This window comes from Colossoma macropomum, unplaced genomic scaffold (assembly GCF_904425465.1).
Source record: "Colossoma macropomum unplaced genomic scaffold, Colossoma_macropomum, whole genome shotgun sequence".
Taxonomy (NCBI): domain Eukaryota; kingdom Metazoa; phylum Chordata; class Actinopteri; order Characiformes; family Serrasalmidae; genus Colossoma; species Colossoma macropomum.
In genome coordinates, this window is record NW_023494806.1 from 9,686,588 (window position 1) to 9,703,881 (window position 17,294).

The window sequence follows — 17,294 nt, forward strand, 5'->3', positions numbered from 1 at the left end:
AATATAGGAATAAAAATGTAGCTCATTTTAAAAATAAAAAAATAAAATCAAATGAAAAAAGTTCATTTAAGTTAAATCAATTTAAGTTCACAGCAAGCTGATTTTTGAAACTCCAGCCAAAATCCCAGAACTGATAGTCCTGTTTTTTGAATAAGCTGTAGACTGGAGGGTTAGTAGTACCAGGCTCCTAAATGCGACTACCCTGAGGTTGTGCCATTGGCTAACTCACTTAACCTCCATTGCCCATCTAGACATATGGTACAAATAGTTAAACATAACTGTAGGTGAGTTCAATACAGCCTCATTTTTGCATATGCAAACCTGTACTCAGGAATTACTGAATCACCATGTCAGCTATAACTGCACATCCTGCATTGTTCTCTTTAGTTGTGCTGGTAGCAGCCAAATCCATCAAACCCTACACCATGCAGCAGCTCAACTGCTCCAGTAGTTCACAGCTCACTGATGCCTTTCCAGTATATATAGCAAGCAGTGCTGTGTTGGGACTGTCCTTTGTGCTGGGGGTCCCTGGGAACCTATCAGTGCTGGGGATTCTTGTCCGACGCTTGAAGGAGAACAGCTTCACCAGTACGCTGATGCTGAGCCTGGCGGTGTCGGATCTGCTGACTCTCCTCCCCCTGCCGATGTGGATCTGGGCTCTTCTGCATGACTGGATCTTTGGCACTGCTGGGTGCAAGATCATCTCCTACATTGAATACTGGTGCATCTACTGTAGTGCACTGTGTGTGACTCTGATGAGTGTTCAGAGGTACATGCAGGTTCTCCATCCTCAGAAATGGGCTCAACTTGGAACCAGAGGAAAGAATGGCCTTTTGTGTGGAATATGGATCCTGAGTGGAGTGTTGACTTTATGCTCCTGTTGAGTATGAAGTAGGATGTGAAAAATATGGATTCCTGATCTGCTACAAAAAATTTAGGAATAAGACAGACGAAGTAGTCGTTTCATTTGTGGAGGCAATGGTGCTTGCGATCTGCTTCTTCTTGCTGGTTTTCTTCTACTATCGTCTCTACCGAGGGGTTAATCGGTCGCCTTTCTCTAGCAGTAACAGAATGACAAAGCTGGTGACGAGAGTCATCGTGGCATTCTTCGTCTTTTATATCCTGGTTCTCATCGCCAACATCTTAGTTGTCATTGCACTGTTACGGAATAATCAAAGTCTGTCCAAAACTGCCAATATTTTTAGCATAATGGCCAGAGCTCTTATATTTCTGAACAGCTGTGTGAACCCTTTTCTGTACACATTCCCTCTTAGAGGGAAGCAGTGTTGCAGTTCTATGACAGAGGACACATAGAATAAGAGAAATTTAAACATCTGCTATTTTTTTATATAAATTGCTATGGCTGTATTGATTTTAAAAACAATAATGTGGTGGGTCCACCAGACCACTGAGTGACGAACACATCAACACCACACAAGAGTTAAGGCAGTAATAGTTATCTGTGTGACATGCCAAAATCACCCTTTCAGCTAGTAATAGTGAATACATGAAAGGGTTTTTTTCTTTTCATGCTTGTCTAAAAGTAATTAAATGTCCAAAGTTTATCAGTGTTCCTATTTCTGCACTGTAAACGTTTTTTTGTTGTGGTACACAAGAACAGTACTGTTCTCAGCAGTGTCTTTCTGTGCAATTTGGGTACAGTATGTTACTGTAGATCTTTAAATCCATTGAAGGCAATGTTTTACTGTGCCAAAGTCAGAGACCACCCTTCATTTATTTAATTTCCAGCCATTACATACGTTATTCACTTTTCAGTGCCAGAAAAAGCAGAAAATATATATTTAACAGTAAAGATTATAAATATAATATCATTTTTTTCAGTATTTAGTGTGTCCACTCTTTACCTTTTATTACTCATTTTCAGTTTTTCATATAAATTTGAACTTCATTGTAACTACAACCTCATCACATTGGAGTAAAATGCTTCATGCAACACTGGCTGCCACACTCCCTGTGATCAAACTTAAACCCTCCAAAATCACTTTTTCAGCAGTAAGTTAGGTGGTGTTTATGTGAATACTGCAACAAATGTAATAATAAAAACGATTTCAATTTAAACAATTTCTTGTCATGGAATGACTAAAATGTGTTAGAGTTCGGAAATGTGGAGAAGGGATCGCTTCCAGGACTGGAGATGGAAAACAGCAATGTAGAATGTGCTTGGAAGGCTTTGGACTTTTTCTTCATATACAAGCAAGTAACTGGAAGAGATTGGAAACTATCTCTGCTGTTCGCATGCTCACAAATTTAATCTAATAATGCACAAATTTATACAAATACTCCATTAAGTAAACGAATACTCAGGTGAGCTTGGACATCTGTATATTTGGATAACCATGTCCATCCATAACCCATGCTAGCAAGTTCAGTGGCATATGTCACACTCCCAATGCCAACTAGCATAGAACATCCATCTCAGGAGGCTTGCATGCAATGGGAAAGCGGAGAAGTATCTCCTATAGGAGAGAAGATGGAACCTTCATCATTTGAGTAAGGAAGAGTTTAGGATTCCTCCAAGTACAGCTTGTGCATATGACACAGCTGGATTAAAGCCTTTTAGATGTATTTTAGAAAAGAGAATTCAAAGCAAAATCTCAGTCAGAGAGAAATTCTGTATGAAAATGCATGTATTAAACTTTCAAATGACACCACATTTGTGCCACACATAGAAAAGCAGATATTATCTTAATTTGATAAAGTTGTGCTCAGTTTTGTGTTGTGGGAAGAAAAAAAAACAACATTTTGAATTTTTTTCTCTAGATCTCACCTCTTTTCTCTTTGATTGTGCCATCTGTAGTGGACATTGTACTTCCCCTGTTTTGCCAGGTTGTCAACATCACTTTTGCATATGCAAATTTCTATGGAGGAAACAAACCAGGCAAGAGTTACAGTTAAAGAACAGTATGTTTGTGGTTTACAGTCTAGAAATTTGGCCACTCTTAAAGGGCCACTCTGGCAAAAGTAAGAAATTAAATCATTGATAAACGTGCTCTAAAGATGTCTACTTGTAAACACTATAATGTTTACTTATAATTACCATATACATTTTGAGAATACAGATTTGCGTATGCAAAAACTATGTTGAACCACCATTGTTTTGTATATGCAAACCTGTATGGAATTATAGCACTGAATGCTCTGACTAAGCACATAAGTACACGAACTCTGGCTCTGTTTGTTTTCATCCTGCTACTGTGACGGCACACAGCTTCTAATCCTCAACCATGCAGCAGGTCAACTGTTCCATTAGTTCCCAGCTCACTGATGCCTTTCCTGTATGTATAGCCAGCAGCGCTGTTATGGGATTGTCCTTTGTGCTGGGGGTTCCTGGTAATCTGTCAGTGCTGAGGACTCTCGTCCAACGCTTGAAGGAGAACAACTTCACTATTAGACTGATGCTGAGCCTGGCAATATCGGATCTGCTGAATCTCCTTCCCCTGCCGATGTGGATCTGGGCTCTTCTGCATGACTGGATCTTCGGCTCTGTTTCATGCAAGATCATCTCCTACATTGAATACTGGTGTGTCTACTGTAGTGCACTGTGTGTGACTTTGATGAGTGTTCAGAGATACATGCAGGTGCTCCATCCTCAGAAATGGGCTAAACTTGGAACCAGAGGAGAGAACGGCCTTTTGTGTGGAATATGGATCCTGAGTGGAGTGTTGGCTTCATATGCTCCTGTTCAGCGTGACGTAGGATGTGATCAGTATGGATTCCAGTACTGCTACCAACACTTTAAGAATAAGACAGAGCAAGTAGCTACTTTAGCCTTTGAAGTACTGCTTTTTGTGGCCACTTTCTTCTTGCTGGTTTTGTTCTACTTCTCTCTTTACAAAGGTGTTAATGAGTCACCTTTCTTTAGCAGCAACAGAACGACGAAACTGGTGACGAGAATCGTCGTGGCGTTCCTCACCTTCTTTATTCTGATTCCCATCGCCAACGTCTTATTTATCATTGCAGTGTTACTCAATAATCAACATATGTCCAAAACTGCAGACCTTTCAGGCGTAATGGCTCGAGCTTTGGCATTTCTGAACAGCTGTGTGAACCCTTTTCTCTACACATTCTCTCTAAGAGGGCAGCAACGTAGCAATCCTGTGATGGAGAGCTCTTAGATCAAGCACTGTAAAATGGTGTGTGAAGACTTCCTCTCATAGACAATTGCACATTTTCGCATAAGTGTATTACATCTGGTCTAGACTGCTTGTTCTGTTTGAACTAAATACAATTTAGGGAAGACTGTGCTTTTAGAGGGGCAGGTGCTTGAAGTTAAAATATGGCATATTTAAGATTCACATACTGCAATACTACAGCAATATTCAAGCAGAACATAAGAAGGAATCTTACAACATACATCATATTGCATGGTTAGATTGTCATGCATCAAGATACCTTCAGTTATCTGCCATGTGATGGACTAGCAACCTGTCCAGGGTGTTTACTGCCTTCTGCCCAATGACTGCTGGGATAGGCTCCAGCACCCCCACCCCCCCAACGACCCAGAAGGATAAGCATCTTAGAAAATGTGTGCGTGTGTGTATGTACCTTCAGTTAACCTTCAATATCCATAACATTATAATCAAATCAAGATGAAACAAGTTAAAACTGCACTATGTAAGATTAGTTGGTTAAAATTTAAAGAAATAGCATTAATGAATCAGGAGAAATAAAACATGATAAAATATGGTGTCTGTGCACTGTGCAGTTTCCAAATCCCCCCAAACTTACATAGACTACCAGAAGGCATAAAAGACCAGTTTTGTGGATGAGAGAAAGTAGCAGATACTGACAGTCATGCCTTTAGTATGCATTAGAGGGCCACATAAATGATATCAAATAACACCAATAAATGATTCATGGCAAAATAGAAAGGAATGAAAAGGCCTATTATTTGTGCCTGCTGGTCTTCAGGCTTGAGCTAATGTGGTAACAGCAATTAATCCATCACGTCAATACCCATTTGAAGTGAGCAATGATTTGGATGACTCAGCGAAGACCAGCTTTTAGCATGTCAGCTAAAATTATGCTTTTGTTCTAAAGCTGCAACAGACTTTTCATAGGATGATTTTACTGCATATGGTTTATTCAGTCAAATTAACTCCAGCCAAACAGCAAATGAACTGAATCCCCTTTGAGCAGATCCACCTGTCTTTATTTAAAGTATGTGTGTTTAGCTGATGGTGAGGTTTACCACACTGCAATATCCAAAGCTGACTGTTTTTCAGATTTTTCAAATACACTGAAGGCAAATCCATAATCTTAAAGCAAGACAAGACAGGCTAAAAACCACAAGGGAACAAGAGCTAAACTGTGCTTAGAATTACTTTGCAAAGCACAGCGACAAAACCAGAATATATATATATATATATATATATATATAATGTGTATGTACTGTACATGGACCATTCTACCAAATTAGTTCAAATTCTGCTACCACAGTAAAAAAATATTTTAAAAAGCAATGAAGTATTCATATCTTAGATAGTTCCAAGGATTCTGTTACAGTCTATTTAAACCTATTGTAAGGCATTAATAGAGATAGTAATAAGCTAAATATATACAAAATCATCATTTACAAGATACTTTCTATTGGGGGGTGCCTGTCCCAAACCCTAACCCCTACATTTACACTTGTGAAGATACGTTTTTTTGCAATATTGCTTTTAAAAAGGTTTATTTGATTTCTTGTATAATGGAGTTGAAAGGGTTAGATTTATCGGTTAAATATTTAATATAGTAAAAAAACTTTCTTCAAAAATACTGTCTCACATTTTCATGTCACTACCGAAACACAGAGCCTTATTTTAGCCACACCCCTGTGTATTACAGCAGGAAGTGAGACTGCATCCCTGTTCCTCATCACCACAGGGTAAGCAGTTACGTCCCATTGTTTTAAAGTAAATGTGTCCCAAAGTGTGAAAATCAGTGTGTAGCATTAAGAATTGTCACTCCTGAAACACATATGTTCTTCAATTTGTGTGTGCTAGTGAAAAATATTATGATTTTATGTGTGTACACCTGTTCAAGACATGTACTGGCTAATGTTTGTGAGTTCTACTAAAATTTTCACTACTGAAACAGCACACCAGAACTGAATTCTGTGGAGTGACCAATCACACTTAAAATTCTACCTACTGAAACAGCACGCCTTCACTAGTGACAAATCACACTTCTCTATCTGGCAGTCTGATGGATGAGTCTGGGTTTGGCGAATGCCAGGAGAACGTTACCTGCTAAACTGCATTGTGCCAACTGTAAAGTGTGGTGGAGGAGAGATAATACGGGGGTTGGCTCGGCCCCTTAGTTCCAGTGAAGGGAAATCTTAATGCTTCAGCAGACCAAGACATTTTAGACAATTCTATGCTTCTATGTTTGGGGAAGACCCTTTTCTGTTCCAGCCTGACTGAGCCACAGTGCACAAAGCAAGGCCCATAAAGGAATGGCTGGGTGAGTTTGGTGTGAAACAACTTGACTGGCCCTCACAGAGCCCTGACCTCAACCCCATCAAACACCTTTGGGATAAACTAGAACGAAGATTGTGAGCCAGGTCCAACATCAGTGTCTGACCTCACAAATACTCTTCTGGATGAATGGGCAAAAATTCTCACAGACACTCCAACATCTTGTAGAAAGCTTCCCAGAGGAGTGGAAGCTGTTATAGCTTCAAATGGGGACCAACTCCATATCAATGCCTATGGATTTAGAATGTGATATTATAAAAGCTCCTGTAGGTGTCCCAATACTTTTGCCCCTAGAGTGTAGTTTTGACAGTGACAAAATGGAATGTTCATTTATTTTAATATAATAAACATAATTAAGGTATAGGGTCACTCAAAGCAAAAGGATTTTAGTCTAAGTCCAAGTCAGTTAATAGTTTGAAATGTGTTTATTTCCACATTTTGTAAGATGGGTAAAAAGAGAGTCCTTGTTGTTAATTAGCTCAATCCCACACTAAAAAAATATGAGACAAAATCTGTCCTTTTTTGAAGTAAATTGAAATTACAATCAAATGATTAAAAAAATAAATAAATAAATCAAGCCCATTTGCTGCCTTATGTGCTGTCCCTCTTTGGTCAGATCTTGTAGGGAAGAGGCTAGTGAGACTGGGGAGCTAGGGACTGACTGGACTATCTCAACAACATCAAAAAAGCACATACCTGACTTTTGGTTTTGGGCTGGGGACAGTTCCAAATGGTGGCCAGAAGCAGTATGATACAACTGTTCAGATCACCACTTACCTGGCTGCTCAAGGCAATAGTTCACAGGTCTGACTTGTTTTTAACTGTAGGGACACTGTCAGGTGGCAAACCTAGACCACCCCCAAGCTTCCGTATGTTGCATTTCATTGACAAATGAACTGAAATTATATTACTGCATATCATAACTATATAATCTAGGCTGTTTTAGCTATGCTATCAGTAGGCAGGCCATAGCTGTAGCTTACATCTTTAGAGAACAAAAGATAAAATCAGATAAAAAGTAAAATAATATAAAAAGCCAACACAACCAACTGCATTTCCAGTATCAGGATTGCTAGCTAAACTAATTGTCCTTTTTTGGATTTTAATTGTGTTTTTTATAAATGGAGAAACTGAATGTTTTACATTCAGATTTCACTGAGTGTCCTCATATTGTTATTTCCCTTATCATATTTTTCAGAGTTAAACAGTGGGATGTGATTAAAATCCGCCTGATGAAAAAGCCAGTTAACTTGAATGGGAAATCAATGAGAAACTTTGCTTCTGTTAGTGTTAAATTACACTACTTGAGGGTTGTGAAGGTTAAATAGTGGAGAAATGTTCCTCAGTCAACGTCAATGGACCAGATTCATGAAATGCAGCACCACATTTACTGTGACGTTAAGAGCACATAGTCTGGTGGCAATACGTCGGCTGACTCATAAATGAGCTTTGCTGGTGAGTTTGATGTGGTCTGTGCTATTATGTCATTTAAATATGATGTTATGGATTCATAGATGACACAATTCTGCAAAAAATAGCACCTGAACCACCACATATTGCAGGGAGAAGCCAGTATGGATTAAATTCTCTCTTCTACAATGTTTCCAAACATGTTGATCACACATGCAACAAATCAAACACACACACAGAGACACGCTGATTAACCAATATATCTGAAGGGCATGTTTTGATCTGTTTTTAATGAAGCAGCACAGAAAACCTCCGAACCTTCTAACTGCTGTTGTAGGAGAACAGAGGAGAAAAAGGACTTGCTTGAACAAATTCTACATTAGCAGATTTATCTGGCATTGTGCTTAAAACAACCTCTTCTTGCAGCAATAAATTCAATGTTTGGCGAATCCCTAAGTTGGAATCCAAACAAGTACAGAGTAATTTGGCATATTGAGATTCTAATTATGTTTGAATTGATTTTATTGCAAGTAGTTTTAGCTTTTAGCAGTAAAAAAAACATTAGCCTACCTGTGATAGCCTAGTTATACATTTCACAGCCAGAATGAATGAATGCTTTAACATCAACTGTCTGTGCCTTGTATTTCTAAAGCCCATGGAGGAACTTAACCACTATAGTTAGGTTAAAGAGAGAATGCAGGAAAGCAGAAAGGAAATGGAGACAGACTAAGCTTACTGTCCATTATGACATCTATAAAAATCTCCTAAAACTGTTAAATAACCAAATTACGATGGCAAGGTCAGCTTATTTTTCTAGCCTAATTAACAATCATAAAGTCAATCCTAAATTTCTTTTCTCCACAGTTAAAAGGCCTGGTTAACCATTCTTCTTTAGCCACATTAGAACTCTCTGATGACAAATGTCAAGAGTCTGCTGACTTCTTTGGACAGTAAAATATGTTGTATTAGGAAATTACTAATGGCTGTCGCCCAGCCATGGACAACTTGGTCCACAATGAGGCAGGAAGTAACACGTCAGCTTTTGTACTGATCAGTCATGAAACACTTACTAAAGTGATTTGACATCTGAACACTACTAGCTGCCCTCTTGATCCTCTACCAACCAAATATTTTAAACCAGTATTCAACCTATTCTCTAGGAATGTTCTTAGAGTCTTAATACTGTTATTAGGCCACTTCTTAAAAAGAGCAATCTTGACCCTTCTATTCTTGATGATTATAGACCAATTTCAAACATTCCTTTTCTGGATAAGATTATTGAAAAGATGGTGTCTATTCAACTAAACGATTATCTTAATTCTAACCATTTAAAAAATGAGACATTTCAGTCTGTTTTTTGGGCTCATCACAGCACTAAAAACGGCACTTGTTAAAGTTCTAAATGATCTCAAAGTTAATCAAGACGCTGGTAACCTATCTTTGTTTGTTCTCTTAGATCTTAATGCGGCCTTCGACACAGTCGACCACAAGATTTTGCTAAACCGCATATGAGATTGGGTTGGTCTCTCTGCTCTGCACTGAACTGGTTCCAGTCTTATTTGTGTGGTCATGAATATTATGTTGCACTTGGAAATTCTTCATCCAAGCGTCACCCTCTGTCGTGTGGAGTGCCACAAGGTTCCATTCTCGGACCAGCACTATTCAATCTGTATAGGCTACCATTGGTCAGAGTGTTATTTCCTTCCACCAGTATGTGAATGACACACAGTTGTATATATCATTAGCTTATGACCCTCATAAATCTATTAACATATATTTCCAGGGTGCGTAACATGCTCTCACTGGCTGATAGTGAGAAACTATACACACTTATACACACTTTTGTGTCTTCACGCCTGGATTACTGCAATGCTCTTCTCTTTGATCTACCAAAGAGCTCTGTTTCCAGCTTGCAGAGGGTGCAAAATGCTACAGCAAGAATCCTGACATGCACAAAAAAGTCATCAAACAGCTTCATTGGTTACCAGTGTCATTTAGAATTGATTGTAAGATTCTTTTACTGATTTTTAAATGTCTTCATGGTCATGCGCCACAATATCTTAGTGAGACAGTTATTAGGTATGTCCCCTCAAGAAGCCTCAGATCAGCCCACAGGAACATGCTGGCTGTACCCGCCATTCGGCATAAGAAAACTCTGGAAGATTTTGGCACATTTAAGAAGAAGGTTAAGACCCACTTGTTTAAACTGGTTTTTAATTAACAATTTATTCATTTTACCACTTGCACCTATACTTTTAAAATGTTTCCATTTTATTCTTTTTGTCTTACTGCTTTTATTATTTGCATTTACATTTTTTTGCTAATTTTATTTGGTTATATTTCCAATTCTGATTTATTTCTGTCTTTTGTAAAGCACTTTGTGAAACTTTGTTTGAAAAGTGCTATATAAATATTTTCTAGGATCGAATAATCCTGTCATTATCTTCACACTGAAACCCAGATATAACCGTGCGTCACACATAGCAATGCTTAATGCAATTAGGCCATACTTCAGGCAATAACCACTGCTAGCATAAATTTCTGTCAGCATCGCTAGGACCAAGGCACAATTTAACACCAACTTTTATGTTGTTATACAAGGTCAAGCAGCATGTGCTTCTGGCCACATTACCACATTTCCAAAAGAGTGTTTTCAGGGCACGTAAGTAATTTTTTTCAATACAAGTTTTTTGGTTACTGAGCTGTTTGTGTAAATCAATCAAAAAAATCACCATCTTGTTGCCTACATGTTGCACCATGGCACCGTTTTAAAGCAGGTAACAAGCTTACAGCACGTGCTAGCTAGGCTTAAATACGGCCTCTGTACAGAGGGGTTAGTTGTTATCCAGCTTTACAACTCAGCTACTTTCAGTAAACAAAGACAGATACAGTAAATTTTGTCTTTTTGTTCCGTTTGTGTTTACACAGATTTTAAAATGAAAAAGAGAAAACATCTGAAAACAGGGAGTCTCTTCTACTTTATTAGTATCTTTCAGATGTTAGTGCTTTTGGTTTTAAATAAGTACATTAATGAAATTGACATTAACAGTTGGTAAAACTGTAGTTATTTACAAACTATGTTCCATATTTTACTGACGAAATTTTTATTTGCTGTTCTTCACTGGACAAAAAATAAATTATCATTGTTTGACACAGTCTCATGTCTGTTTTCATACATAATTTGATGTGTGTGTGTGTGTGTGTGTGTGTGTGTATCTATCAATTGATCTGTCTGTCTGTCTTATAGATATATAATATATAATGCAGTATGCTTGGAAACATATTTGTTTCTTATTACATAATATAATATTGAATTAACTTTGTTCACATTAATTCATCAGACTTTTCTAGCAAGTGTTACAACTAACCATCTGTCTGTTACAATGAATCCCACCCATGGGGTAAACTGTAACGTTGTGCTTGTCATCATTTTCAGTAGAATTGTACATGAATAGTAGGTGCTAGAAACAACTTTCAAGTGTTTGTTTGTAGCAGAGATGAATATGTTGCCTGTATAAAAACATGATTATTCCAACTTAATTTTTTAAAATTATTTTGCACAAACCAAAATGTGTTAGTTTGTGTCCCACTCCTACATTAAATCTGGCCCTTTAGTAAATATTATTTGAACCTAAAAGAATATTGTCAAAGAGGCCTAGTCAGACTGTTAGCTACAGACTGTTAACAGGTCAGGCTACTTTAATGTCTAGGTTTACTGATAAACTAAATAAATTAAGTGCAAGACTTGTGAAATATAACAGGGATTATTATTTTGTAGATCGTATAGGTAGTTAGTGGCAAACATTAACATTGAGGAGCAACTGCATCTGGTTAGCTAAGAAGGTAAAAGGTGGCTATGAACATTTCAGTTAGAAGAAAACTGACAATGATTTATAAAACTGTGATAAAGTGTCTTGCTAGACCAGGGGTCGACAACTCAGAGCCATTTTGTCCTTTCAACAAAAAATCAAACCACATTGAGAGCCACAGCATTTTACGTCCATTTTACCATCTTGGCTGTAAATATGCCTCTGTACGTGCTAATGTTCTAGTGTAGCCTAAAAATATAATACAAATGAAAATGCAGACTTACTTTGCTCTGCTTTAAGCTTTAGCTCAGCTATAGCTGCTTTTCTCGCATCTCCGGCAGGAAACTTTATGAGGCTGAAGTCGCTTCTCATTCATTAGCTTCTTGTTTGAATTTTCCCATTCTACCTTAAATGGTGCCTGAGGTGCCAGAATGTAACTGTGGTGCCATTTAAAGTGAAACGGGACAATTCAAACAAAATTGGTGAATGAGAGAGGCAGCTTTGCGACTTTTTTCTCGTTGCAGATTAAACGTATCAGGAAACCAGCTGGAGTGATTATAAATGTAAATTAGTCCATCAGTCTTAAATCTTTCTCTTTGTCATTTCGTTAGCTACTAGCTAGGCGAGATTGTTGTCTGCGTTGCTGTGTGACCAGCAGTCTGCGTGCCAACCTTCAGGGTTATAGGGTGAATTAGCAGTTACACATTAACTCCAGTGTTTAAGATAGTTTACTGTTAAAACTGTGTTAGAACGATCAGCAGAGCTTTATTTTACTGCAGGAGGATCACTTTCTTTTCATCTAAAAATCTCATTCTGCTGGGGAGCCACAACAGGGCAGTAAAAGTGCCACAAGTTACTGAGCCCTCTTATTGTTGGTAGGCTTTTTTTTCATCCACACATGAATCTTGTCACTCAATGTTAACCATTTACTGAACTACACAAAACAAACTCATAATAGTTCTGCCTGTACCTGCCTGCCTTTTGCTCCACCCCTGCTTAAGAAAGCTGATAAAAAATTAATTAGTTCTGCATAAAGTTTGACCTTCCAGCATCTGTTTAGTGCACATGGTTAACCATTAGTGGAGTGATCTTTAGTATAGGTCTCTCTTTTGCATATGCAAACCTGGAGAGAATTCTAGCATTGCCATGAACGCTATGATTGTGCACTTTAGTTGTCTTTAGCTCTGCTACCAGCTGCCACATCCGTTTCTGACCCTCAATCATGCAGCAAGATAACTGCTCCAGTAGTTCCCAGCTCACTGGTATCTTTCCAGTATGCATAGCCAACAGTGCTATAATGGGGCTGTGCTTTGTGCTGGGGGTCCCAGGGAATCTATCAGTGCTGGGGATTCTTGTCCGACGCTTGAAGGAGAACAGCTTCACCATTAGACTGATGCTGAGCCTGGCAATATCAGATCTCCTTCCTCTGCCGATGTGGATCTGGGCGCTTCTGCATGACTGGATCTTCGGCTCTGTTGTGTGTAAGATCATCTCCTACATTGAATACTGGAGCATCTACTGTAGTGCACTGTGTGTGACTCTGATGAGTGTTCAGAGGTACATGCAGGTGCTCCATCCTCAGAAATGGGCTAAACTTAGAAGCAGAGGAGAGAACAGCCTTTTGTGTGGAATATGGATCCTGAGTGGAGCTTTGGCTTCATATGCTCCTGTTCAGCGTGACGTAGGATGTGAGCAATATGGATTCCAGTACTGCTACCAACACTTTAGGAATGATACAGAAAAAGTAGTCAGTTTAGTCTTGGAAATGCTACAATTTGGGATGTGTTTCTTCTTGTTGGTTTTCTTCTACTATCGTCTTCACCGAGGGGTCAATCAGTCACCTTTCTTTAGCAGCAACAGAATGACAAAGCTGGTGACGAGAATCATTGCGTCATTCTTCATCTTCTATATCCTGGTTCCCATCGCCAACATCTCAATTATCATTGCAGTGTTTCTGAAGAATGAAAATCTGTTGGAATCTGTAGAACTTGGTGGTAAAGTGGCCAGAGTTCTGACACTTCTGAACAGCTGTGTGAACCCTTGTCTGTACACGTTCTCTCTAAGAGGGCAGCAACGTATCAGTCCTGTGACTGAGAACACTTAGGTTCAGCGTTACAAAATTATGGAAGCCCATTCCTGCCAGGTAGAGGAGAAAAAGTTGCCTGTTTTTTTCCTTCTTTGTTTCTAGGAGTAGTATTGACATAGTATCATCAAATAATAGACTTACTTTCTTGAAATATTGACTTAGTATCTCTAAATGATTAATTTCCTCAAAGTTGTGAGAAAATAATGACTCAATAAAATCAGACATTATTTTGAGATACTAAGTCAATATTTCAAGTACGTCATTATTAAAATAGACTAAAAAATGGCTCATTAGATTAACCTAAAAGCTCACTTCATGCAGTAACAAGCAATTGAACTAGTTTTATTCAACGCAAGAAATGTACTTGTTACCACATCGAGTCATTTCTATAGGTTGATCTGATGAGACATTTCTTTACAGTGTACTAAATGAATGTTTAAAGAAAATAAATCATTATTTCTACTTTATTTTTTATTACTTTTCTACTTACTTTCTATTATTTCTTAGTTAATATTTCAAGAAAGTAAGTGCTGATTTTGTTTTTTTTTGACAGAAATAAAGAATGAGGAAGAATAAAAACATAAGAGGAAATGGGCTTCCATGCCAAAAAAGAAAAAAAAAGTTCAGTGTGTTTTTGCTTAAGGCTGTTACATTTAGTCTTGACTGCTTTTTCTGCTCATGAACTTTGTTTTTCACTTTAAACCAACTTTTAAAACATCATAAAGCAATATGGGTGTAAAATAACATTGATGGCCTGCAGTACCTTTTTCCTAGTACTGTGATTAAAAGCCTCCATATTCTACAGTTTTCTATTTTCTTTTTTCCTGGACGTTCACTTATACAAGTTATGTGTTCAAGTTATATTTTATGTGCCAAAAGTAGTCATAGTTCCTTTTTATCTGGTTTTCCAACTTGGCATTATCCCTTAGACTTGCACATCCTGTTTTATTATTGTGCTTTTAAGACTGATGTATGTAAATGACCTCTGTTCTGATTGGCTGCTCTGTATTGTGCCTTATTCAAAAAGCAGTCCAGGCTGAAACACTCATTTTAACATCAGAGCGAATAGGCAGAGCTAAACTGCTTTAGGTCACATAGGTTGATGTATGCAAATATGTTGGCTATGCGATACAACAACAACAGTGAATTCAAAACTGGCTGTTTTTTGCATCTTACGTTCCAAAAACTGAGATAAATGACTGTTTTCTGTGATGTGAGCCCTTTGAAAGAAAGGTTTACTTGAAAAGTGTCTGTCTGTGGTTTTGATGTGAGCCTTAAAATGTAACTGATTTGTAATGAACTTTTAATCCTGGCACTTGAACTCGTTCTGCAAGTGCTCAAAAGCGAAGTACACTCTGAACAAATATTATTTAATGAACCCACTTTGCACACAAGTTAATTGCTTTTTGTCAGTCTGTCTCTGTTTTTCACACCAAGAATAACTGCTGTGCACTGTTGAGGGTTGCTGGATGCCCATATTTTTCACTTTTTTCTTTTCAAATGCTTGCTTGCATATACAAATGAATATTCACCACAAAATAAAGCATCAACACAATCTGATACAGAAGCATCACATTTTATGTCTATAACTGTTTCCTTAGCTACAACTGTGCTGCCAATGCCCAAATCAACATCAACACCTCCACCTGTCTGCATCTTGCTAGGCCTCCTGGCTACTCATGTGTTTGAACTGAACTTTATATTTTGTTCAATACTGTTTTATTACCAGGTGCCTGGTAAAAAGGCCATTAAGTTGCTTTTTGCTCTATAGAAGGCAGTAAAGATCTTAAAACTGGTCGTTTATAGTGGACGAGAGAACAGGATGGACAACAGGTTGAGTCTGAAAATCATTTTTAGTTATTTACTACAGCTGTTTTATGGTGCACCTATTGCTGACACAGGTGTTCAATTTCACACAGCTTCTATACTCTCCATAGAAAAACATTACCAATAGTATGGGACACTCTGGAACGGCCACACATGAGCCTAAGGTCACCATACCCCACCCCCAGCACTAGGCTGTGGTACAAAGTCCCTCCGGCATTAGGCTTTGGAGCAGTGGAACTGCTTTCCTTTGGAGTGATGAAGCTTCATCCACCTTTATGATGAGTTAGAGTGATCCCGAACTAATCATCCAACATCAGTACCTGACCTCACTAATGCTCTTCTGGCTGAATGCAATAAAATCCTCACAGCAATGTTCCAACATAGTGTAAAGCCCTCCTAGAGGATTAGAGGCTGCTTCAGCAACAAATTAATACTCAAGTTCAGAAGGCATGATGGATTACAGGTGCCTACAAACTTTTGGGCATATATTATACATTTATCTGGTTGGGTTACACCAGGAGTGTAAATATGACTAAGCAACCTTGCTGCAGGACCTTATATGGTTGGTCCATGTTCCAATTTGTTCATTTTCTAAATTCCTATTAGTGGGTAGAAGAACTTGAGGCCCAGCTTAGGCCTCTCATGACTAATTTAGGTTTCTTTCCCAGCATACAGTATAGTTCATTCATGCATGTAGCAGGGTTAATACAGTAGGATTATGTCATGGTTTCCAAATCAGTTTGGATTGATCTAAAACATTATTTTCTGCTTTCATTACAAATCAGGTACACATTCCCTGTGTGGAATATAAAACTATGGATATTTTCTGTATGGCAAGAAAGAATATTGGGAGAACTTTGAACAAATGATGCCCCGATAAGTCAAAGAAACCCAAACACCAAGCTCACTCCTCTATGTCAGTAACATAGAACAAACTGGCTTCACATGATTTAATTCAGAGTCAGAACTGAAGCTCAGTGGTACAGTACGACAGTTTTTCCTTATTTTATTCCTAAAATGCTCTAACAATTAGAGCCCTGGGGCATGACTCCTAATGACATATTTGCCTTCCTTGTGTGATTAAACTGTTACTTAGAGCATTTACCAAATGCCATAAAGCTAATTACACTTGATATTTCTGTGTCGGTTCTGTTTGCTTACGTAAACCAGGAAATATAGCATGACCATGCTGTGAGTGCATGTCCATAAAAACACCAGACACAACACCTCAATTCATGTTACCACCTACCAGTTTAACAGCCCTAATTTAGCCCTATTTTAAAATCCCATTTAAACTTCACTCATTGTGACATGTCAGGAACAACAACGCATATACAAATATACAGTGGCTGAGAAGAACAAACTGCAAATAAAAAATGATGACACTGACGCTACGTTTTGGTCTTCTCTACTTCTGTCAGTGATTTTCCATCATAGGTATTCCATCCCCTTTGAGAAACATTTTCATTGTGTTGCGACTCACTTCCGTTGTGTTGTGACTGGTTTTTGCAGCCTTTCTGAAGTGTTTTCTTTATTTGCAGTGCGTTTGTAAAATGTAGCTCCGGTTTAGTCATGTTGATGAAAGTGTTTTCTGTGTTTGCGGCGTGTTTATGAGATTACAAAGTGTTTTTAACTGTACTATGAATAGGGTCTTGTTGGCCACCATACATATATGTGTAA

The 17,294-nt window shown here is 38.1% G+C and overlaps 2 protein-coding genes and 1 pseudogene across 2 annotated transcripts; all 3 read left to right on the forward strand.

The window, feature by feature from the left end:
• Positions 1-425: 425 nt before the first annotated feature.
• Positions 426-1,314, forward strand: LOC118827656 (annotated as a pseudogene).
• A 1,931-nt stretch (positions 1,315-3,245) lies between these two features.
• On the forward strand, positions 3,246-4,136 carry LOC118827657 (leukotriene B4 receptor 1-like). The gene has a single exon (XM_036599096.1). It carries the CDS (start codon positions 3,246-3,248, stop codon positions 4,134-4,136), a length of 891 nt encoding a protein of 296 aa, XP_036454989.1.
• An 8,776-nt stretch (positions 4,137-12,912) lies between these two features.
• Positions 12,913-13,805, forward strand: LOC118827658 (leukotriene B4 receptor 1-like). The gene has a single exon (XM_036599097.1). It carries the CDS (start codon positions 12,924-12,926, stop codon positions 13,803-13,805), a length of 882 nt encoding a protein of 293 aa, XP_036454990.1. The 5' UTR covers positions 12,913-12,923.
• The last annotated feature ends 3,489 nt before the right edge of the window (positions 13,806-17,294 follow it).

Bases quoted from the DNA above. Each gene is read 5' to 3' on its own strand.
- LOC118827657 (XM_036599096.1), top strand. From the start codon at position 3,246: ATGCAGCAGGTCAACTGTTCCATTAGTTCCCAGCTCACTGATGCCTTT.
- LOC118827658 (XM_036599097.1), top strand. From the start codon at position 12,924: ATGCAGCAAGATAACTGCTCCAGTAGTTCCCAGCTCACTGGTATCTTT.